This window comes from Cyclospora cayetanensis, unplaced genomic scaffold (assembly GCF_002999335.1).
Source record: "Cyclospora cayetanensis isolate NF1_C8 unplaced genomic scaffold, CcayRef3 CcayRef3_contig_1, whole genome shotgun sequence".
Classification (NCBI taxonomy): Eukaryota; Apicomplexa; class Conoidasida; order Eucoccidiorida; family Eimeriidae; genus Cyclospora; species Cyclospora cayetanensis.
In genome coordinates, this window is record NW_020312036.1 from 968,349 (window position 1) to 991,097 (window position 22,749).

The 22,749-nt window shown below is 55.7% G+C and overlaps 3 protein-coding genes across 3 annotated transcripts; 2 read left to right on the forward strand and 1 right to left on the reverse strand.

Annotated features, from left to right (window-relative positions):
• The first annotated feature begins 182 nt into the window (after window positions 1-182).
• On the forward strand, window positions 183-10,461 carry LOC34622576. The gene is given in 7 exon segments (XM_026336969.1): window positions 183-1,942; window positions 5,739-5,769; window positions 5,771-7,045; window positions 7,605-8,454; window positions 8,863-8,966; window positions 9,351-9,467; window positions 9,796-10,461. Coding segments are annotated over 7 exon segments (4,803 nt in total).
• A 3,327-nt stretch (window positions 10,462-13,788) lies between these two features.
• On the forward strand, window positions 13,789-17,281 carry LOC113147221. Its single transcript, XM_026337066.1, has 9 exons — window positions 13,789-13,855; window positions 14,100-14,292; window positions 14,595-14,740; window positions 15,108-15,235; window positions 15,415-15,503; window positions 15,683-15,781; window positions 16,062-16,133; window positions 16,487-16,860; window positions 16,914-17,281. Exons 1-9 carry the CDS (start codon window positions 13,789-13,791, stop codon window positions 17,279-17,281), a joined length of 1,536 nt encoding a protein of 511 aa, XP_026192851.1.
• Window positions 17,282-19,614: 2,333 nt separating this feature from the next.
• Window positions 19,615-22,685, reverse strand: LOC34622574. Its single transcript, XM_026337166.1, has 8 exons — window positions 22,583-22,685; window positions 22,248-22,416; window positions 21,558-21,928; window positions 20,887-21,437; window positions 20,731-20,841; window positions 20,332-20,394; window positions 19,815-19,910; window positions 19,615-19,725 (listed from the first exon to the last, which is right to left on the reverse strand). The coding sequence occupies exons 1-8, from the start codon at window positions 22,683-22,685 to the stop codon at window positions 19,615-19,617; spliced, it is 1,575 nt and encodes a 524-aa protein (XP_026192951.1).
• Between the last annotated feature and the right edge of the window lie 64 nt (window positions 22,686-22,749).

Consider the following 22,749-nt stretch of genomic DNA (forward strand, 5'->3'; position numbering starts at 1 on the left):
TTACCCTAAAGGGCCACTTCGCTGCAACACTTGGGGGGAGCTACATATACTCAAGCCGTTGGTACCGCTTCATCAGGCCATTCAATACGTCTACATTATATTTATGCATATATCCCAGCAGTAGGCAACACCAAATAAGAAAGCATCTACGGGGGGGAACCACTCCCCCTCAGGCTCTCGTCATGGCAAAGGCCAGCGGCGATGACACCCCAGAGGCTGACGGATCGCTGGCAGGCCCCTTTAGTAGAACGTGCTGTCTACTGCCTGTAGCCGGACCGCCCTTGTGTACTTCCAGCTGCAACAGCCCTACAGAGGGACCCTGTCGCGCTTGCGCTGCTACAGATTCTGCGAGAACTCAAACCAGCTGTACACACCGCACGTGCGACGCTCTCCCTGTACGACTCAGCGATCTACCTGCCTCCCAGTGCTCTTGTTCTTGCAACGCAGAGAAGAGGAGGTGCATTCGTGGGGCCCTGCCATCCTGCAGTCCGGCTGCGAGCGCTGTCGATTCGCCTGCACCATCACCCCTTTTACCAGCGGCATCTTCGCCAAGTCCCCTGGAAGAAGTCGCCCCCTCCAGCAGGCTCCTTCAGCTCCCCAAGCCTATTCTGCTGCAGCTATTTCGCTTCTTCAGCGTCGAGGAGCTTCCGTGCATTGCTGCGGCAGCGCCTTCGCTATGGCGGCTGCTGCTGCAAGGAGATCTGCTGCAATGCGGCAGCCGTGCGCGATTGCATTCTGCGAGGCGTTGGCTGCAGTCAGGATGTGTGAAAGCAGCAGAGGGGGATGGCAGCAGCAGTTCATGTTGCGGCAACGCCAAAAGACGGCTATCCTTAGTACCTTGGCTCTTGTCTGTACATCGCGGGAGGGTCGCGTCTCTTTCTTTAAGTTCCAAAGTGCTGGATCCATTTCCCTCCATCTCTTTGCTAGTAGCGCTGCGGCAGCAGAGTAGCAGTCTGAAGCAGCTGCAGATCTCTTCTTCCGATTTTTGTTCCCAGGTGGTTGGCGGCAGAATCTCTCGGTCTGTTTCGACGCCCCCGCTATGCTTAGCGCAGGGTGCTGCTTCTGCATGCTACCATGGAGCTGCAGAGGCGCGTCAGTCTTCTGGTGCTTCGTGCATGCAGAAAGCTGAAGACGCGCCTGGAGAACAGGTGGAGACAGAAGATGCTCCGGCGGTCCCCCCGCCTCTGGCGGAAGCGGAATTAGCCTCTGCGAAACGTGTCCTCGAAGGTACTGCATTCCAGAAACTCGAAGTCATTCGTCTGCAGGGTTGCCAAGTGTTTTTCTGGCTGCGACTGCTTAGCCACTGCAGCTTCCCTCAGTGCAAGGAGCTCATCGTTGCGTGTGCTTGTATCCGGCAACATACCGTGCCGCCTCCACATGGGGCCGCAGCCAGCGCAGCAGACCTCTTAAAGCTAATTGACAGCATGACAGCATTGCAGCGGCTGCACCTAGAGCTCGCACTGCCCCCAACGCGCTGTTTCTGGCGCTCACTCCTCTTCAGCTCACCGCAACAGCAAGAAAAAAACAAGCCGCAGTACCGCCGGAGCCTGTGCGTCAGTGAAGGAGCATTCCTCAATCTGGCGGAGGTCCTTGGCGAAGCACGCCTTCGGGGACCACCCGCACTTGTTGCTGCTGGGGTGCATCCACAGTTGCCCTGGGGTGTTCGTGATATAATGGTTGTGGCTTCCCAACGGCGGCTGCATGCGGCGGCAATGAGCCGCAGCCTCGCGGCCGCCGGGTGTACGGACACCTCAGCGCCGCTGTACTCTGTCCATTGCCAATTTGTGGAAATAGACGCCGCACAGGCCCCAAAGGAAGACGAGGTTCCGCTGCTGCAGTTGCTGCGGCACGCTAAGCACGTGAAGCTGCTCCTTGGCAATTGTGAGGCCGTATCGCTTGCGCAACAGCAGCAAGAGCAACAGCAAGAGCAAGAGCAACAGCAGTCGCCGCCGACTGTGCCTGTTGCCTTGCAACACGGTACAGCTAGGACGGATGCGACAGGGCTGCGTGACGGCTTCCCAGCACCTCCGCCGCTGCTGCGGACGAGAGGTCAACAGCAGCAATATGCCCAACAGCAGCTCCATGAGCAACAGCAGCCGCTGCAGGAAGATGATGGCTTCCTCGCTGCCGTAGCAGCGGCTGCAGGTGCAGCAGCTGATGATGTAGCCGCCCTATGCCGCGCGGTTGATGCTCCACGCAGTATAGCTCTGGACTTGGGCAAAGACGCTGCAAAGTCTCTTCCAGGACAGCCTCACTCCCCTCAGGAGCCAGGCCGTTTGCAGTGGCTGCAACAGTGCCACGGCCTCCTGTCTGAGCTCCTTGAGCAGCAGCAGCAGCAGGCAGCGGTGACATGCCCGGCTGCCGCCTCTGCAGCACCCCTGAGCGAGGTCGCAGTGCCCAGCTTGAGAGTGGTGGGGTTTCCTGCCGGTGCAAGAAGGTGCATGTTGTCGGGAGACTCCTACCGGGAGGATCTGCAGGGAACTACAAGGGCCTCTGGAATACGCTGCCCCTTCTGCGGCTGCACTGGTAGCAGCGGTGCCAACCGGCAGGGCCGAAGACTGGCAGATGCTCTGTGGCAGGGTGTAGAGGTCAACAGCAGCAGCAGCAGCAGCGGAGCTACCCCTCCCAGTGTTCGCAACAGCAAGAAGGGATGTAGTGGGCTCTGTGTGTGCTCTCTCTTGCAGCTGCGTGTCTTGCCGCTGCTGCATCGGCTGCCGCTCTTCCTATTAGGGCACTCCGGGGGGGGGGCGGGGCCTTGGGGTGACCCTACAGCCGCGTTGCTCCTGCAATGCGATCTGCTGCTGCTGCAGCAGGTGTGCAAAAGCTCGCTGCTGCGCCCGCGCTGTATCGGACTGGAGCTGCATGCCGCCAGCCAAACACCGCAGCAGAGACGAAGTTTCTCGCGGTTTGTCGGAGCTGCGCTCGCTCTCCCCGAGGAGCACCGGCCCCCTCTACGCCTGCTGCGCCTGTCTCTGGTTGCGGAACCGGAGGGCACGTGTTGCCTGCTTGGCGAGAGACGGCTCAACACACGCACGCTGCAAGTGCTGCAGCAGCTCCTCGCGCAGCATCCCTTCCTTCACCGCGTCGACGTCACCTCGCCCTTGTACCTTCGAGATCCCGCAGAAGAGCCAGCGGCCGCTAAAGAGCCGCTTGCACTAATCCAGCTGCAGCAACTCCTGCAGCAGCAGGGCTTTGAACGCACCAGCTGCTGCAGCACCAGTGTCTTTCGCCACTCCTTTACATTTTCTAGACCTTCAGCGTAGTGCCCTGCCTGTGTGCTAGCTACATTGCGATCCTCTCGTGCCTATTCTGTGCCTCGCCCCCCCCTCCGTCCCTCCTACGACCTTTCCTCCCGCATGCAACTGCAACAGCCACAACTGCCACTTTTATCACTATCACTACGAGCACGCCCGCGAGTGGGCATGGGCAAGGCCCTCCTGCCAAGCTCCGCAGAGGGCATGTTGTCTACCTGCTCTGCCGCCTTCGGGTTGCAGGGCATGCTTCTGGGGGGCCGAGGAGTGATTTTCTGCTACAGATTATAGCAAAGCGCTCTGCTTCCTCGAGGTGGAGGGTAGCAGTAGACTATGGATCAAACGAAGGCAAAGCAAGCACAGGCAGACTGCACCGTTAGAGAAGATACTAGAGGTGAAACAGCAAGGCGACGGGCTGCGAAGGCTCCTGTCTACCACTCCGCTTTAGTCCACCCGGGTATTTCCATGTTGTCAATCATTTCCTTGATTTTGTGCCTACAGAGACCGAAGTGTCTGTACACCCCCCGCGCTCTTCCAGTGCTGTTGCAGCGGCGCCTATACCTAGTGGGAGAGCTATCTTTGGGGAGCTGCTGCAGCATCAGGTGCCAGTGCATGCGCTCATCTAACGTCTTGCTGTCTTTCCTTCTCTGAAGGTAGAGCCTCCTCAACGGCGCGTAGTCTGCCACAAGTTGACGCTTTTTGTTGTTACGCCTTACAATTGCTGAGGCTGCAGTTACTGTCGTTAGCGGCCAGGGGCCCTGCTGCGCTATTCACGCACACAAGGGAAAGCAGGAGACGGATAGACATGGAAAGAGGTGCCCCTAACTCAACTTTCGAGAGGCTTGTAGAGCCTTAAGGGCCTTGAGGGGACAGCCAAGGGGAGCGTCGGGTCGCCTTCTTACTGCGGTAGCGGCGGACTGAAACCATCTGCATCCCTGAAAGTCTTTGAGGGTGTCTGTGCTGCTGTTGGTCTCGCTGTTGCGGAAGGCCGCGTACTGTAAGCGGCAGTAGGGGGGAGCCGCTGCACTCTGCCCCCCTGCACACGCTTCCAGGGGAGTGCACTAGCTCGCCATGCTGCAAGGAGGCGCCCTGCAAGTACCAACAAGGGCCCCCTTCGAGAAAGCAGTGGTTTTCCGGGGGCCCCCTACTGGGGGTTCTCCAGTCGCAGGGTCCAAGTGGACCCCTCGAAGGGGTTCCAGAGAGCTGTTGGGGGGAAAGAAGGGGCGGCTGTTGCTGCCGAAGTGGGGGTGGCGCGGAAACTCGGAGAAATGCATAAACCCCCGCTGCTACCCCCGACACGCCACACTTGAGTAGCAGCAACGCCAAGAGCCACAGGGGCGGTAAAGTCATTTCATGCGAGCTTCTCCGCGCGTTTTGGCCTTGAAACACCTTCCCCAGATATGCAGCGCTCGGTTCCTGTTGCGGAGGGCCCCTATGCGTTCTCCTCCTGCCTGCACGCCGTCATGGGGGGCCTCTCAGAGCGCCACTGCAGCGGCAACGGTGTGCCCTCTGACAGAGATCCCCATCAGGATTTATGAAGTGCGTTCTCAAAAATAAAATGAAGGACAGTTCGACGAAGTGGAATATGGAGTAAAAAGAGAGAGGGACGGGCAGACAGACACACACACCGGGGGTCGGGGCCCCCTTTTTGGTTGAGGGGCCCCCAGCGATCCTGGGTTTGCCGCCGACGTGTTGAAGGCCACGGCCATAGATTGGTGCTGCTAGATGGCCTCTTTTTATTCATTCATCGATTTGCGCACTCCATGTGAATTTGTGTGAGTGAAGCTCGCGTGCAAGAGACGCAGCCAAGGAGCTGCATGGAGAGAGAGACTGGAGGTATCGACTGCGACTGCCGCTGTGGGCAGGAACCCCCCACAGCCTGCAGGTGCGAACACTCATCACTGGAGCCTTAGGTGACTGCTGCCTTCGTTTTCGTCCCTCGTGTGACTTCCACATGCGAGAGAGCTCTTCGCTCGAGTGTCTCCTAGTGGCAGCCACATAGCACACATGCGCCTTGCGCGGCACGCAAAAGCCTGCCTTCCCTGACCGTACCTGGAGAGCAGCACATGCAAAGGGCCTTTCGACAGCTGCGGCAGGCCCAGGTGTCTTTTCCAAGTGTCAAGCACGCGCCCTCTTTGCCACCACCCGACGCAGATGTAACCCTGCAGCAGCAACACCTTCATGCACACCTCTGCCTGCAGATCTTCGCACTGGCTGCACCGAGCAAGGAGCGCACCATGGGGAGGGCCTCTCCTGAGAGCATCTCCCCTGCGAGGGTGCAAACGGCCGCAGCAACCCCGCGATTCTTTTTTCTGCTGTTCCTGATGCAAGGCGCCTTCTCTTGTTGCACGGTGCATGCAGATGTATTCTCTGGCCAGCACTCTGACTCCAGGCTCTCCTTCTTCCCGGCTGCCGTCCCCCGCCGTCCAACGCAATTCAGCTTCCTGCCAGTCAGAATATGCCTCGCCAATTCGTCTCGATGGGTAGCGCAGCAGCGGCGGTTCGACCCCCTCCAGGCTTCCGGAGGTCTTCAAAGAGCCCCCCCTTCAGAGCCTCCCCCGCGTGGTCGAAGGCAGCCGTTTCAGCAGCAGCCTGCGGGCATGCAGCTGCAGGAGGGTCTATGGCCTCTCTACACGGCGGTGCTGCAGCATCAGCAGCAGCAGCAGCAGCCCCCCGAGGACGACGGCTTGCTGCAGCAGTTTCTTGCACCCTCTGGCAAAGAGCATTACCTGGAGGCTCTGAGGCAGGCGCCTCGCAGCGCCTATCTGTCGCACCTGCAGCGGCCCGTCATGCCGCTGGATCTAAAACCCTGGCTGCAGGAGGAGTTGCTGAACGAGGAGAAGAAGCTTGCCGCGCTTTCGCAGCAGTTGCAGAGTCTGCAGCAACAGCAGCGAGAGAGGGCCTCCTCCGTCTCCGGCAGGGGCAGTAGCAGCGGCGGGAGCAGAGGCGCCTACGCGGAGCCCTCGCTGGATGACCAAATGCAGCATCTGCGGGACGCTATGGTGGCTAGGGTTCACCAGGTGCAGTATTTGCGGGAAAGGCTGCATGCCTTGAACGTGGTACTCAGGGAGAGGGAGCCGCCACCACTGCTGTTGGAGCTGCTAAAGAGAGCCGCAGCAGGCGCGTCGCGTCCTCCACACGAAGGATCCCGTCCTGCTGCTGCAGCCTTAGCAGCCTTGGCAGCTGCTGAGGGCAGCGCGGCAGCGGCAGCAGCAGATCCCATTGCAGCAACCCTCGCAGCGACGGCCTCCGCGGATTTCCCTGTGACTGTCCCCCCAGCTGCAGTGTCTGCACAGCAGCACCACGAGCTGCAACGCTTCGGCCTCATTCCCAAGTGGCTGCTTGGCAAGAGTTTGGGGTCTCTTGTAAGGCCTGTTGGTCTTACGCGGGCGCGAAGTGAGGTGGAGGCGTTTGCAGCCGCGGGTTGGTCCGAGGAGTTTCCCCAGTTGCAGCAGCTGCCTGGCGAGTCTGCCAGAGATGCGGCAGCTCGCAGACTCGAGGCTGCTACCGTGCGGCTTCTGGGAAGCTACGACGCGCAAGAATCTCCCCTAGAGTACAAACAGCGCATGCAGCGGCTGCTTCTCCGGGAGCAGCGCGGCGCGCAGAAGAGAGAGCCTCGTGAGCCTCTCCCGCCTCTTTCTGGTGCTGCAGCGACGGCTGCAGCAGCCTTGCAGCTGCAGCAAGAAGCTCGCAAAGCGCAGCTGCCGGCTTCTGCCGTCCAGTTGCTTACTCGTTACGGGCATCAAAAACCCAGCGAAATGCGCCTCAGGGGGTCTCCTGGGGAAAACATGGAGGTACGTGAGCGGAGTGCGAAGTTGGTTTGCACACGCGGCGTTGCGACCGCGTTGGCTTTGCCGTGCGCAGCACAGCCCTCAACAAGGGTTCTGCACGCGTAAAGGCTCAACCTTTAGTCCGTTGAGCAGAGGGAAGGCGGGTGCCGTGGTACCCTGTCCTGCTCTTGCCCCTTCCCGCATGAGCAGGAAGGCCCTCGCGTGTAGGGGCTGTATGCGAAAGAGCAAGGGAGAGGTTCAAGTTGGCATCGCTAGATTGAATGCCATGCGCTTTCTTGAGGGGAAGGGTTCTGGAGGGGGCCCTTCGCAGCGGCACTGCAGCGTGAGGCCTCAGGGTTGTGTAAAGAGAGACAGAGAGAGAGTGTGTGTGTTTCCTAAGTGTAGGTAGGCGTGCGACTGCCGGCAGACAGGAGGCACTGCCAATTTGTCTTGTATTAAGGGGAGTGTGCCACCTTAGAGCCTTGCGGCTGCTTTTTCAGAGAGTCGTCTCTCTCTCTCTCCGCAGGCAGTGCGCTGGAGTGTGGCGAGTGCTGCGTGTTGCTGTGCTGCGGTGGGTGTGCAGTTGGTGCAAAGGGCCGCGAACGACCTCCAGCACTTCTTTGGGAGGTTGGCGTCCTCCGCTGCAGAGCGCATCGCTGCCGCGGAGGCTGAGGCACAAGCCCCTGAAGACAGGCCCCCTGTCTCGCGGCAAATAGGCGGTGCAGAGGTGGACCCTGTGCAGCAGTGGATAGATCAGTTCCACGAGCAGTTGCGGACGCGCAAGGCGCAGCAGGAGCAGGAAACGCTCGAGACGGCTGTTAGCATTGCTCGTCGCAAGCTCGCTAAGCTTTCCAGTTGCACCGCCAGCAGCAGCAAAACGCAGCCGAACAACCGCTCATTCATGCGGAATAGGCGGCAACAAAGGGAAGCCATCAAGCAGGCCATTGATGAGGCGCATATTCTGCACACTACGGAGAGGTACTTGGATTTGCTGCATCAGATAGAAGGAGAAGCGACAGAGGACGGCACCGCCGTAGGGGAGTCTCCTGCTCCTGCTGCAAGTGTGGCTGCCTCTAGAACAAACGAATCTTTCTCAGGGAGGGAGGAAGGGAAGGGCCATCCCATCTCAGGCTCTTTGGAGTCTCGTGAGGCGCGCGTAGAGAACTTCTTGCAGAAGGCACGTGCGGCTTTATTCCAAAGAGCTGCCGAATGTCTAGGGAGCCGTGCAGTCGCTACAGGAGGGCGCATCTTCCCTGGAATGCTGGTGAAGGGCCGCGTGGTTCGGGTGCTTCAAAACGCGGCGATCCTGGACGTCGGTGTAGGAGCAGATGCCTGGCTGCTCGCCGAAGACGTGCTCCTTCCTGTAGAGGAGCAGCCCCGAGGAGGCCTAAGAAGCCTCCTGAAAGAGGGCGACAGCATCCACTGCGTCGTTTCCGTGGCAAGCCGAAAGGAGCTAAGAGTGTCTTTGCTCCCCCTGAGACAACTGGCGGCCTGGGAAGTCCTTATGCGGGCAGTCCGCACGCAGGAAACACTCGTCGCCACAAAGAAGCAGGCGATACCGGGTAAGAAATAGGCTTTGTGGGTCTTGCATAGCTTTTCGTTCTTCGTCTCTCGGCGTGTTTCCTACACAGTAGTCGCAGCACAAAAAGCACACAGGCCAGCGCGCGCGGCAGAACCACTCTCAAGTGCTGCCCCCCCGCTCTCTTCTGAATTCAGTAGGGCAACGGCTGTTGCAGGCGCAAAGGGTGCGGTGCGGCGGCCAGGATGCATGGTGTCTTGTTAGTGTTTTTGCTTGTGGGGTTGCTTTCTGCTGCGCTCAGGGGGGCTCGTTGTACGGGTAATGGGCATCCAGGGCTTCCTGCCCGCGTCGCACGTCTGTGATACCTCGCTGCTTCAGCCTGTCCCTCCCCATCAGCAGCAGCTGCAGCACCCGCTTATTGTGCAGGTGCTGCATGCCGATGTGGCGCGCCGCCGGCTGCTGGTGAGTCAGAGGCTGCCAGTGAGCCGCAGCGAGATGCTGATGCGCAAAGTCGCGCCCGGAGACCTCGTCACAGGGACCATCGTGGATGTGCATCCCTTTGGATGCATTGTGCAAGTAAGGCACACAGGCCGCACTTGCAGAAGGCCATTGCTAACCTTTCCAAAGTCTCTCTCTCTTTTACTCTATTGCTACGTGCCTTTGGCACCTGTACGGCGGGCAGGCGAAGGAGAATTCGAAAGATGTTGACACGCCGGCGTGGCCCGTGGAGGCTCTGTGAGGTCTCTCTTGGATCGCAAAGGCTCTGAAAAAGCGCCCTTTCGTATATGCGTGTTTTGCTGCATGCTACAGTTCGGCTCCAGTCGCGCCCTGCTGCACGTCTCTGAGATATCCAACATTTCCGTTGATCCCACGTTATTCTTCCATGTTGGGGAGACTGTCCGGGCTCTCGTAAAGAGTTACGACCCGGTAAGCGCAGACAGGTGGCTGCAGTCTGTTGTTTGAGCGCCAGGCTGGGGAGGGGGGCGCCTATCGGCGGAGGGGAAAGATTCTGAGGTCAGTCGGTGCTTTTAGAGGCTGCGAGTTTCACTACGCGCACGTGTGGGGCCTTCAGTCCGTCGCCGCAGCCCGTCTGAGGCGCAGACATTGAATTCGCCCCTGCATTTGTTGCAGACAAGCCGAAAAGAGCTGCCCTCAGCTTAGTTCCCTGTCTCAGTGACATCTCCTGAAGAGGCCGCAGCAGTTGCTTACATGGACGCAGTAAGATGTTGCTGTCTTGCCTTTGTGCCTCCTGAAGATCACGGGGAAAATCTTGCTGAGCACCAAGGCGCTCGAGAGCTACCCAGGCCAGATCCTGAAGGAGCGTGAAAAGCTGTTTGCGGAGGCAGAAGTCGCGTCCGTCCGGTACAAGGAGAAGGAGAAAGAGTTTCAGCAGCTTCAGGAGGCTGCGGCCCAGCAGCTGATGCGCTCCCTCGGCATGGATGCTGAGCAGACGCAAGGCTCCCAACAGCCCTACACAGGCTCGGATGGCCAAGATCAATCTTCCCCTTCGACTTTGTGGTGGGGACTGAACAAAGACAGCAAGCTTTTGGCGTTCCTCGAGGAAAGACTGAAGCAGACACGAAGGGATGCGGAATCCGAGAAAGAGAGGCCGGCGACTGTAGACGGGGGTGACGCACCAGACGAATCTCTCCTGAACACGCGGACAAACGGAGAAGCAGCTGCTGCAGAAGGGCGAGAGGCAGGAACTGTCTTCGAACTCCCAGGAGGTGGTGCAATACGCGTTCGGACGCTGCGAAACGAAGCGCAAGAAGAGAATGCCGAGGCTCTCGAGGCTGCAGCCGCGGAGGCCATGGAGATACGCAATGCGCTGCAGCAAGCTAAAGTCATTATGCAAGGCAACTGGCAGCTGCCAAAGGTCACAGAGGGCCCTCTAGAAAATGAAGAGTGGGAATTCGTTTAGCTGTTCTCTCTCTCTCTCGCTTTCTTTCGCACGTTGCAGTCGCCCTGTCATCCTTCATCTCATGCACCCCTTTCTGCATCTAGTTCTGCTTTGCCCCATTTCCCAGTGTAGCGATATTCATATGTCATGTTTACATTTGCTTCCCTCGCGTCCGCGAGCTGCCCAGCGGCTTACCAAGGGCCGAAGGTCCAAGGGGTATTGCGTGAAGCTGAGGCGCTGCAAACGTTGGTCACTGCAATCCTAGTGCGTCTCTTATTCCTCATGTAGATCAGCGTCCTTGTTTCTTTCGCAAGGTCGATCGTGCACTCCAGCTGTAGGGCATATGTGTTTCGTGGTAACTTCGCTTGGAAAGTACGGATAGCCCGCTCTACGCAGACTAACGATGTCCCTTGGGAGACATGAATAGTGCTCGATTTAGGCTACTTATGTGGCATCATTGCGCCATGTGCTGAATGCCGGACAGCTCTGCGTCTTGGCGGTGGTGGCACCCCTCGTAGCTTTGTCATGACGGATGGCCGCTTACAACCTCTGGGTTGTTACGCCACTCGGCAGTATATTAAGTGGCCTTACATCGAACAGCAATACGGAAAGGCCTACCGAATGCATTTATGTCGTGGCCCTTGTTTTTGGACGTTAAATGAAGTTGTGCCCATGTGGTTCTCCTGTAGCGCCTCCTGTCCATACTCTGTTCCTATCTCCACGCTGAGCAGCTCCCAGGGAAAATCAACCGAAGATCTAGATGTAAAACGAGTAAACGCCAAATGAAACGACAGCATGCAACGGCAGCACCCGGAATTCCATGAAATGGCAAAAAGCATTTTGGCACACGGTGTTCCTGACAAAGCAACTAGCATACGAGCAGGCTAGGCCAGAAACACGGCTAACTCCAGTGTATTTCAAAGTGTGAGCTTTTTGTTTTAGAATCAGAATGTCCTATACAGTCCCACCTGCGAAATCCTGTTCCTTACCGGCAAGCGGAGCTAAGTTGCAACAAATAGGCTTCTGGGGCACCAGCTTGTAGGTGATTATTGGCTAGGAAACGGCAATCGCGCAGATCGTACGTGATCCCTTGCCAAGGCCAGAGTATGGGAATCACTGAGACGCACTTAAGCCAGTACGAATACAGAATCATGAAGACGCCATTTAGGTTGCACATGGAGAGCGGGGTACAGATACATTAAGAAACAGGCTTCAGATGCAAGCCATGACATCCCAACACTCCACCAGGGTACAAACGCAGTGATGTTGTCGGGGGGGCTGTGAAGCTGTATCGTCTGCCAAACCGAGTACACAGGCCTAACCACCACCTCAAGCACAAGAGCAGCCAAAAGCACAAAGTAATTCATCTTTTCCTGTCTAACATGCAGAAGAGCATGCTACATGGCGAGATTTCATTCACACTCGGTGTACGGAGTTGATGCTTGGATTAGTATTCATCATAGGGCTTTGCCGTTCTTATAATAGAGTTTTTCCAGAGAAAAGCTGGATGCGCACTACAACGGTAAACGCCGTCTGTTTTTGCGGTACGTGTTCGTGTGCCACTCTGCGGAGATCTCAAGATTTGTAGCTTGTTGCGCAACCATTGGCCTTCCACTTCTTATGGCCCAGGGGTCTCGAGTGATGAGAATGCAACAAGGGAGCTCTTTTAGAGAAGCCTAGAGATTTTGTCCGGAAGCTCGGTCCTATTTGGTCCTGGAGTTTCTTGTGTGGAGCCTCTCGAAGCAACTCAATTCAATAAAGCTTGAATTGCCGAATAAATCTTAAGCTAGACTGAAGGCGGGTGAGGTCATGCGCAGTGTATGCCGGGTAACGCACGTCAAAATATTTCTGGAGTCCAATGATGTCAAGAATAAGCAACAACTCAGATGTGCGTTTGCAGCTGAAGCAATTCGGCTGCTTAAGATACTGCAGTGTCATGTGACTGACAACAAACCGTGTGGCTGAGGAGAAACCGCACAGACTTAGGGCTTAATGCTTCTGAAGACCGTGAATCCCGGTGCTTTTGATGTATACTGCGAGGAATATGGGAGAAGCTTAGCTGAAGTACGTTCACAGCGAAATTTGTAGCGAGCTAAGCTGCTCTCGAGCACTTTGTACCATACTATTTATCTCCAATCAAGGATTGATAAACAAGCAATTGTTTGGCCGATCTATTCGCACATCTTGCTTATTGCAGAGTAGCGTTTGTTGACCCCGGCAAGAATCAATGTTGCGTGCGTGTATGGTACATGCTATGTGCAGCTATCTGTGAATGTTCGGATAGGCGTCCCTTAGCTGTTCCTCGTTCCTTATATCGAGAACTATGAACGAGGATGGAGCTCTTTTAAAAGCCTTTTAGTAGCCTTCAATGAAGCTTATTGATTTTGGAGTGAAGTGCCTCACTACGGAGACCTTGAAAGCATCGCCATAGATTCTAAGCCAGTATAACTTGCATGGGCTGCTGAGATTGCCTGAATATGAGAAACAGTAAAAGATCCTCTCTCCTGTGGATCAGTGTAAGCCCTACTGTATAAAATTGAGGTTCTTGGACACACCGTAAAGTAACAAATGGACATAAGTTGCACAGGTTGCGCCCGCTTTTGCGCAGCAATATGACGCACAGTACAATGGCATTACAGAAGGCACATCAAATTTAAAGTGCTCCATTGATGGAGAAGACTGTGGAATCTTTAAAAGTGTGTCTCACGCGCGGCGCCTTTTGTTCCGAGCAGCTTTACGCACTGCTTTTTGGGACCAGCTCACTAGACACCTGGAAAAGTAGAGCTGGCATCAACTAGTACAAGGCCTACTACTAATTGATCATTTGCGTGGAAAAGGGTCCCCTTACTCAAGGAGGCTTCACACAGCCCCGTCGCCGACCGCTGCAGCGAGCGTACAACGTCCAGCCACCATTAAGCATGCATGCAGCGAAAAGAGACACCAAATTTTGGTATTTGAACGGGGTTATGGGTGATTATGGGACTGAAGCATTAAAACTGGGGTCCGCGCTGCCGATTCCGCTGCAAATCCCGCACACTGTTCAATTTGCATCATTAGCTGTAAGCAGTTGCATGTCAGGAGTGCGGCGCTTCTTTCCAGCTATCTCACGAGGAAATTCATATCGATTTAGCATTGTACGCGATATGCTGGACTTTATTTGTGTGCAAAACCTCTGATTCCCATGTTATTGGAGCTAGGAGCCCTGCTGAAGACAGCCACCTGAGTGTAGTGCAACTGTGACTCCTGGGCGTTTCCATTGCTCTTCAGCGTCTTCTGATCCGTGGCCTGCACGCAGCGGCGATCTCTGAGCTTCATGGCGTTCGGGCGCCCTTGCTGAGCGGTGGGGCGATGGGGTCGCAGACCAGCACCACTCGCCAACATGCCTTGAACGACACATACCGCAGCGGCATTCCGGGTTAGCCTAATACGCCAAACCCTGCGTTTTTCAATAGCCATTGAACATCCCCTCTGGTGTGTCCTCTGGCTCTCTGGTGTTGCTCCAATGCCCTTGTCGCTTTCTTGGAAGCGCTTCGCGTTGACCCGCTAAATTCCTGTGTAGGATGACGATGAAGCCTATGTAGACACAGAAGTAAACATAACAAGTTGACGCTGAAATTCAGCGGTAGACGTGGACGAAAGATCGAATTGTTGTGCCTCAGGCATAGGCCCTCTCCAGACAGGAAATGTGAGGCAGGACGATCTCAGGCTCAGCTACTCACACGGCTCCAACGATGGAGGCATCGGAGACTCCTTCCTGAGTTCTCCCAGGGGAGACCTTCATGTTTATGGCAGAGGCGCAGGAGAGGCGCGGCAATTGAACGAGGACAACGATCTCATTCCCTGCGTGTTTACGTGCGTCTGACACTTTAAAGCAGACAGACAAAGGGACAGACAGACACACATATAAATACATGCAAGCACATATACGTACACATTCATACATTGAGCTAGTTCTCTCTTTAAGGAAGGCGTAGCGTTTTTTTGCAGGCTAAATTTAATACGTAGGGCCGCTGTGGCCTCCCAGCAGACCCGCTGTGTATCCAAAACCGAATTCCTTAATCTTTTGCCAAACTCTAGCATGCTGTCGCTCGTTATGTGAAGAGTTGTTGATTTTACATGAGCCACTTGTATGTAGTGCCATGCATTTTGTGCAGCTGGACACATGGGGGCCACGTGGTGTACCTGACGGGGTCGTTTAACAACTGGAGCGTTGAGAACAAATTCCGTCTGAACCGCAGCGGCCATGAGTTTTCTTACATTCAGAACCTCCGCCGAGGCGTGCATTACTACAAGTTTATTGGTATGCTGCGGGGGGATGCAGCCGCGTTCATGGGCCTTTCTGTGTGACTTGTTTAACGTCGCCAGGAGCGCTTTAGAAGGTGCCTTTATTACCACGATTTGCGCTTGTTCTGCGCGTACAAGTATTTCAAGCACTTGAAATATATGATGCCGCTCTCCATAGCATCTGGCGGACTTGTGGAGTGTTTTCTGTGCCTGCTATGGACTCTCGGCGTTTGCCCGAATGTGCTGTACTTCTTGGTGCTTGCGCATGCATGCTGCCTCTTGAGAGCGTTGACCACCATGTCGGCGTACGCGTCTCGCTCACTGCATTCGCTTTTCCTTTCTGCCCTTTACCCAGTCATCGAGTTTGATGATGTCGTTTACAGTGGACGACCAGTGGCGGTATGCGCCGGACCAGCAGACGCAGACAGACGAGCATGGCAACATTAACAACGTCCTCGATATATCGGGCTTCCGCCATCTCCAGTTCAAGACCGTTTCCGAGGCTGAACAGGTTGGCTGGCTTAGTAGGAGAAGGTAGCAGGGCAGAAACAGCCATGCGCATATGGCCCTTAGAGATCGGGATGATGCGCTTTCAACCCTACCCCACCTCCCTTTTCCTCTTTCCTTCCCCCACTAGACTGTATTTAGGTGTTTCCTCTTGTGTTTGGCGTTTATGAAATTCGGCTTCAGGCCAGGAACGCACCCTATCATCAGTGCGTCCCTGAGCCGTCGGAATACGCGTCTGACGCGCCTCCCATTCCAACGCTGCTAACGAAGTGGTGCGCATACACCTGGCCCTTTAGTGAAACTCCCCCTAACCGTGCCTCTGCAGGGCAGTCGTTTTTGCTTTTTTCGCGCGGCTTGATCAGCTTGGACAGAGGACCGAGCTGACGCAAATCGGACCAAGAAAATAGCTGTGTATGACGCCCTGCCTGTCATTCATTTATTTTTCGTGCAGCGCTGTCGCGACAGTTGAACCTCCGCCGCGCTCGTGCTTTCCGGTGCACTGCCTGTCGAACCATCTCTTTCATGACTCCCATGCGCCACACATCTTTGGGTCGGTTCTGCATTTCCTTCCGCTGTGAAGTGCAGCTGTTGCTGCAGCACCGTCCGACATGCAGCTTCGTACTCACTGCCCCTGTACTTGCCCCTAGTCCATTCGCTTGCCTGGGGCAGCAGCTGCTGAATTACGCGAAGGCGGGATGCTCTTCCATTTGACGTGCAGTGCGCCGTGCAACTCCCTTTCAGCTAAGGGGAATGCACACGCATGCGTCACTCAGCGTCCACTCCACTGCCGCGCGTTGCTGTCCTTTGCTGTGCTGTGTGCCCTCATGCAGACCGCAGATCTCCTGCGTTGCGAGCACGCAGCGCTGGCGAATAGACAACAACAAGCCCACAACCGGGCAGAGGTGAGGCCAGCGCTGCTGTCTGTGTGGCTTGTGCGTGGACATGTTTTCGTGTAGCACAAAAAACGGTGGTTTCCTCTAAATCTTGGGGTCCTGAGCGCCACCCTCCAGAGGGTCAGGTCGCTTTCACTGAATTCACTAGTTTTTTGTTGCAGCATATATATTTATATATATACTCCTATATTGACTAGATTACGGTAGTACATCGTGCATCGTAATAGTACAGCAGCAGGCTATATCTGGCGAAACCGCTGCTCGGCGTTCCCGTTGTTCTGCTAGGAAAAGGAGGCCCTCAGGGCGGGTAGCCTGTAGAGTGCTGTGCGCTGCGTTTCGCTGTCTTGGAATTCGGTGCACAGATATGCGACGTACATCTACTTGACGGTGAATCCGCTATATCCATTTCCAACTTCGGGGGAGAACGGCGAGACGGAGGAGGATGTCAACATGTCTCCTGGATCCACCACGTCGCTGAACCCCCTAAGGGATTTTCTAGTACTCCCCGAGGCAACCACTCCGCGATCACGAGCCGATACGCAAGCCACCGAGTGCCCAGCACCCTCGGTCGGCTCGCAGTGCTTTGACGGAAGCCCCAAGAGGCCTGAAGAGTCGCTTTCCCCAGCGACGCCGGAAGAAACCGAACCAGGAGCAACCACAGAAGTTCCCCAGAAAGTTTCAGACAAAGAAGTATCCCCTGGCACCTCGCCTGCATGCCCCAATGATCTGCACATACGCTCATCAAAAGCCACCGGCCTGGGTGGGGAGGACTAAAGACACGCAGCGCAGGCAGCCCACCTGCTGCAGTTGCCACGACGAACGCGGCCGCTGAAGACTCTCACAATGCTGTGTACTTTGGCATCCCTTGTAGATCAGGCACGGCAGGAGGTGCTCTCGCTGAAATGCATGTGTTCGCTCAAGCACTATACTACTGCCCGTACGTGACAGAGCGAGACTTTTTTCCTTCCACCCACAGAGACATCACGGGGGCTACAGGCTACCCCATCTGCAAACCGAGTAGCTTTCAGCGTAGGTGGGAGGCAGCAAGCGTAGTTTCAGGCTGCATCCGGACGGCAGTACACACCATTTTTGCCCCTCCCTTTGGAACACCGACAGAAGCAAGCGTCTGGTGCGTGCAGAGGCCAGTTAGATTTTAATGTAAAGGCCCCATCGAGAAGGAGTGCGTGCCCCTTAAGCGTGCAGCAGCAGTACAGGCGTCGTTAATGAGCAGTTGCTTCGTGGCATTCGGCCACAGCAACTCTTAGATTGAAGGCTCTGCTGCAATGCTTGCGGCAAGGCAGTATAGGTTTGCCCTAGGGCACCACTTGGTTGCTCCGAAGATGTTTTAGGGCGGGCATTGATTTATCTGACGCAGATGCCTTCTGTATAAAACACGTGGAACTAGCGACCTCTACTTGAAAGCAAGCTGCAGTGATGCCTAGGCACGCAAAAGAGCGCTCTAAAATTCATCGAACACGAGAGAAGAGAAGGTACGACCTTAAGGCATGTGCCCGCGGCAGCGGAAAAGAGTCGAGGGGCCGCTGCTTGCGGAAGCTTTACAAAATGGGAGACACGCAACCGTACATGATGGCCAAGCGAAGCGCCCGCCAGCGGTAGCAGCCGCTACAGCAGCGTGCTTTTGCGCTAGACACGGCAGCCAAGCGCCCCTGGCCCTAAAAAGAGAGCTGTGTGCTTTGGAAGACTCGCAATCGTCTCACTTCCGTTGGAGCATAGTACGTACCTGCCGCCTGGAAAGACGAACAAATTTTCAAAATGCATCACGGTGCCGCCTAGAGCAAGAAGCGCCTCTCGCCTCGATGTGCATGGATGGATACCACTGCTGTGGTGCTGCTTCGGCCTTAAAGTCATATATATAAATATATGCATAGATATATATATATATATATCAGCACCACGGCGGGCGACAGAGTGCCCGGCGGGCTAGCCAAACTAGCAAAGAAGCTAGCCAAGTGAGAAGTTTCTCATCCGGAGCGACAAGCAGCTGGCGACTCTACCCAGCTCTGGCCTTCGGAGGTGAATGCCATGCCTCCAGACGTAGATACACACAAGAAAAGCCTGCGGTGACTGCTGCATATTCTAGCAGCAAGTACAAACAACAGTCATCATCCGCACCCCTGCAGCGAGGAATTCCATAAAATTACACCGTGCGGAGGGAGTTCCCTCGCATTGGAGAAGAACGCTAGACAGGCATTTGTAAAGACGTTCCTCGCAACAGACTAACTGCGTGCAGGGCTATGACCCGCCCGGAGGTCCGGCAGGTAAAAGTACTGCCGATTGCGCTGATACTCCAGAGGGGAAACGAATCGCTGGCGTCGCGCTGTCCCGCCTGCAAAAGGCCAGAAACAGAATCAAGCGCTTGTTAGCTGTCTGTCTCTCTGTCTTTACTTTGGGTGGGATGTGCGTGTGCTGTGCCGTTAGTGTCTGTTAGGTTTGAGCCTGTAAAATCATTAAGTGCATTTGCTGCTGGCGCGAAGGCCGTGGATCTTTTTGTAGGTCCCATAAGGCTACATACATAGGCCTCGCCCTCTGCTATGGCTGACTCCAGGAACAAAGGCCTTACACCAGAGTAGCCATTTGCATCCTTAATGTGAGACTCGAAAGGGAGAATATAGAAACCACCTATCTCACCTTGGGTGGAAACAAATTTATGGATGGCCTTTTGCAGCTGTCGGTCATCTTGTATTCCATGTTCCCTGAGTACACGCATAAACATGAAATCCACATACAGAAGCGCTGACACACACTCTCCTCGAACGCCAGCCGTAGAAACATTGCAAAAGGATGGCTGCTGGGGAACTCGCGGCCAGGCTACAGCGTCAGACGAGGCGGCATGTTGGTATGCAGACGGTAGGGGTCATTTTCTTGATCCCGTGCTTCAGGCCAAGCCGATCAGATGCTCAGTCACCTACCGGCACATGTCGTGAAGCATAACGAGCTCTTCTGCCGTCGGTCGTTTTTGAGATCTGCAGGGGAACGTATTAGCCAGGCGCAGAAAACCCAGCTGAACGGACTAAAGGGTAGGCAACTGCAAATACTAGGGAGGAAAGACACCAGCATAATAAGTTCAGACACGATGCTGTAAAGCCGAACTGTGCCGTTTGCAGGCATTGGTGAGGCTGCGTATCAACATCGCTTTCGCGTGAGTGCGGTGCGTTGATTCTGCAGTCGCAGCCATCGGCTCATACTACATCGATTCAAAGGTAGCCTCCGCAATGCAAGCGTGGGAACTGAACGCAGAAAAGTAAACTAACTGCTCGAGGCTCCAGTAGATGCACAAACGGTTGAAGAAAACAAAGCGACGCCCCAAGAGATACAAACACAGGACGTACCTCGTGGCCGGACGATAAACTGCTGCTGCACACCACCGAATCAGTGCCTTAAGAAATTCCTGGAAAGCGCACAGATGACACGCAAAAAGTGGGTAGGTATCATTGTTGTGCTGCACACTCAGCAGTTAAGCAGCAGCCCTTTAGGATGTGGAGGCGATGGCGGGCGAGTTACAAATACTACATAGGCACTGCCCAGCATTGCGCGCGCGGCAACACACGGAGGACACATGAGATCTTTCCTCCCCGTACAGCTATCATAAATACAAACAGGGAAAGATATGTATACATATATACGTAGAATGAGAGATAGAAAGAGCATCCAAACGCTGCAGGGGCTTACTTGCTGGACGGTCCCCTGGTTCCTAAGAAATTGCAAAGTCGCAAAAGGGTCGGCGAGCTGGTCAACGTCTTCTGCGCTCTCTAAGGACGCCAAACGCTGAACACCGCACATGCACAGTGTAAAGCCTCAAGAGTTTAAAAAGGATACAGACTGGCTGCAGTCGTCAAGCACGGTGATCGGACGGTACATAGAAGAAGCTAGAAACTCAATGAAGAAACGTCTTGAGAGGGTTTAGCACTCTTGTGGACCTCTCCTGGAGCTGCACCCTTTAATCAGCAAGAAGGCGACAAAGAAAAAAGTTCCCAGCTAAGCTTAACAGCAGCAGTTGCACTAAAGAGCAGCGTTTCTGGAGGTAAAAGTTGCAATAGGCCGAACGGTGCACAGCGAGCGCACAGTACACTGCCAAGAGCGCTCTCTGCTACTTCAAAGGAGAAAGAGAAAGACAGAAAAAGAAAGTGATGGGAAGAAGGAGGAAAGCGTGCGGAGATGCAGGGAGGGCAAACATACAAGCCCTTACTTTCTGCAGCTCTACGTCGGCTAGCGTCTCATATGGACGCCAAGAGAACTCGAGTCTTGGCATCTGCAACAGGCATACAGCACATAACACCACAAAAAGACTCTTAACGGCCAGCTTGAAAAGGTGTATATGCATTCTTGACAGACGATTAACGCTGCAGAGTTTATGGCAGGCTCCTCTAGTGGAAATACTGGCATCGCATATCCCGCCAGATCCTGGTGAAACCGCGCTGTCCCCTCTCTTCTTTTCTCTCGTTTCATAAGGTCGCTTCAGGACCGATACAGGGGCACACGCGCGTAAGAAGGTGGCGAATACTTTACCAACGGCACGCAAGGAGGGAAGACTGCGCGTGAGTTGTTTAGAGCTTTACGCGCGCAAAATAAAAGGTCAGAGGCTAACCGTCTGGACTTCATCCAGCAGCAGCTGTAGAGGCAAGCCGACTATGAGGAATGCAACCCGCCGCTCGATCAGCGCCAGCACAGTCCAAGCGGCTTCTTCCATTGCTCCCTGCTTGCTGCTGCTTGCCATCCGTTGCTGGAACGCTGCTGCAGAGACAGCGCTATCACATGTTTCCTGAGGCGGCTTTCCAGCAGCGTCTGCGACTGCAGAAGCTGCCTTGTCCACTTTTTCATGCTCGGGAGCTAACCGCAGCGCATGCAACGCTCCACAGAGGCGGCTGCAGTCCGTGAGAGACGCATTCGGCACTTGCGCAGCTGCAGCCTTGAGGAGGCTCAGACAGCAGCGCGAGCTGCCGACCTGGTACGTTGCGAAGCAGCAGAAAACATCTGCTATCTCCTGGAAAAGAAGAGAAGGTGCTAGTGCACCCAAGGTTCGCAACAGCGGCAGGTAGAGGCTTCGCGCGCGGTATGCGTGTTGCTCGCATATGTGTAACAACAACAGCAGATGGCGGCAGTCGAACGCGTGAAGCTGCCGCAGGAATATTTGTTCGAAAGACCGCAGCAAGTCTGTGTCCTTAAATCCGGCGGCGAGAAAGGAATTTAAGAATTGCAGTGCCTCGAAGTGACGAAACATCTGTGCCGCTGGCGCGAGAGCGGCAGAGGAAGACGCCTGTGTGCTGTTTCCCCCCTGCTGCGTGAGGCTGCCGTCTGTTGCTTCAGAGGCAGGAGCAGATGCATCCGCTGCTCCTGCAGGTTCGAGAGCAGACGCAGTCTTGGTTCGAGACGCGTGAGCGTCCTTCCCAGCTTCTGTGTCTGCATGCAGACGGCCTAGCGACGCGCAGTTGAGTTCTATGGCTTGAGCTGAGAGAGACGCCCACACACGGGGGTCTCGAATGCCTTGCGCAGCTGCTGCTGTCGCTAGCCGCTGCAACCGTCGGCCGGAGAGAGGCGCATTCTTGATTTCCCCCCTCTCGTCTAACTCGGCGAAAAACGCCGCATGCACTGAGCCTTCTGGAGGCACTTTTTCAGGCGGCACCACACGGGGCTGTATGGAGCTGCCATCTCCTGCTTCCACGGCCGCTTTCTCGGGAAAGTCGACGGAGTCCAATTCTTCTCGCGCAACGCTGGAGTCGAGGCCGTTGGCGGGGAACTGCGCATCGCGGCCGGAGGTGTACGTACACCACATGGGGGAGCCGTCTCTCCGGGGGAAGGCACGGAGAAGAGGGGAGTTGCGCGTCTCCGGGATGCGCCGAGACAAGGACGGGCACAATAAAGCCGTGAACTCTGGCTGCGGCGGAAAGGTGTACGCATGCGCAGAGTGCCTCGCGAGCCTAGCAGTGCCACCTGATGGGGGGGGGCAGCTCCTAGCGGAGTCTGCGGACGCTGCAGCAGACGTTCGGAGGCGCATGCGTCCAGTGAGAAGCCCCTCCAAGGGCCCTAAGAGGGAGTCGGAAGGAATTCGCATCGCCTCCCGGGCAGTAGACAGACACCTGCGGCGAAGAAGAAGGGTGCTGCTGCCTCGCTTCGAGCGAATTACTGCTTGGATGCGCACCGCAGGGCACCAGCGCGTGGCCGACTCCCCATTGCATGCAGTTATTCAATGGAGGCCTTGTGTTTTTGCTGGAGGGAGCCAGAGACGCAGAGGCAGCGAAGCTCTTTGTGCTGCCGGAGCGCTGAGTTTCAGCGGCTAGAGAGAGACATAAAGAGGGGGACAGGGAGAGAAAGTGAGGCGCAAGGCGAACCGAAGATGCCGCTCCTTAACAGTCCTAGTGACCCCCCTCCCCTAGTAAAAAAGCACGACAATTAATGTGTAGGAGCTCTGAGGCTTGGCATGTGGCCGCGCTGCTCGCTACGCATGACAGCCATGCCTTGGAGTGAGCGAAGCTGTGAGTGAGACTCTCTGGACTCTGTGGGGCTTTCGGCTGCGCTGCTCTTTGAGGGATTTTGCGCCTCCATGCCGTCGTCTTCTGCGAGAAAAAGGGAGAAGAGGAGTCTTGTTAGCGGCCGGCTCATGCTGCTG

Excerpts from the sequence above, each read along its gene's own strand:
- LOC113147221 (XM_026337066.1), top strand. The coding sequence starts at position 13,789 with ATGGGGTCGCAGACCAGCACCACTCGCCAACATGCCTTGAACGACACA. Across the intron at positions 14,741-15,107 it reads GCATTACTACAAGTTTATTG|TGGACGACCAGTGGCGGTAT; the intron begins GTATGCTGCGGG and ends TGTCGTTTACAG. Across the intron at positions 15,236-15,414 it reads CCGTTTCCGAGGCTGAACAG|GCCAGGAACGCACCCTATCA; the intron begins GTTGGCTGGCTT and ends ATTCGGCTTCAG.
- LOC34622574 (XM_026337166.1), bottom strand. The coding sequence starts at position 22,685 with ATGGAGGCGCAAAATCCCTCAAAGAGCAGCGCAGCCGAAAGCCCCACA. Across the intron at positions 21,438-21,557 it reads ACTCAACTGCGCGTCGCTAG|ACGGCAGCCTCACGCAGCAG; the intron begins GCCGTCTGCATG and ends CTGAAGCAACAG. Across the intron at positions 19,726-19,814 it reads ACCAGGGGACCGTCCAGCAA|CTGTACGGGGAGGAAAGATC; the intron begins GTAAGCCCCTGC and ends TATTTATGATAG.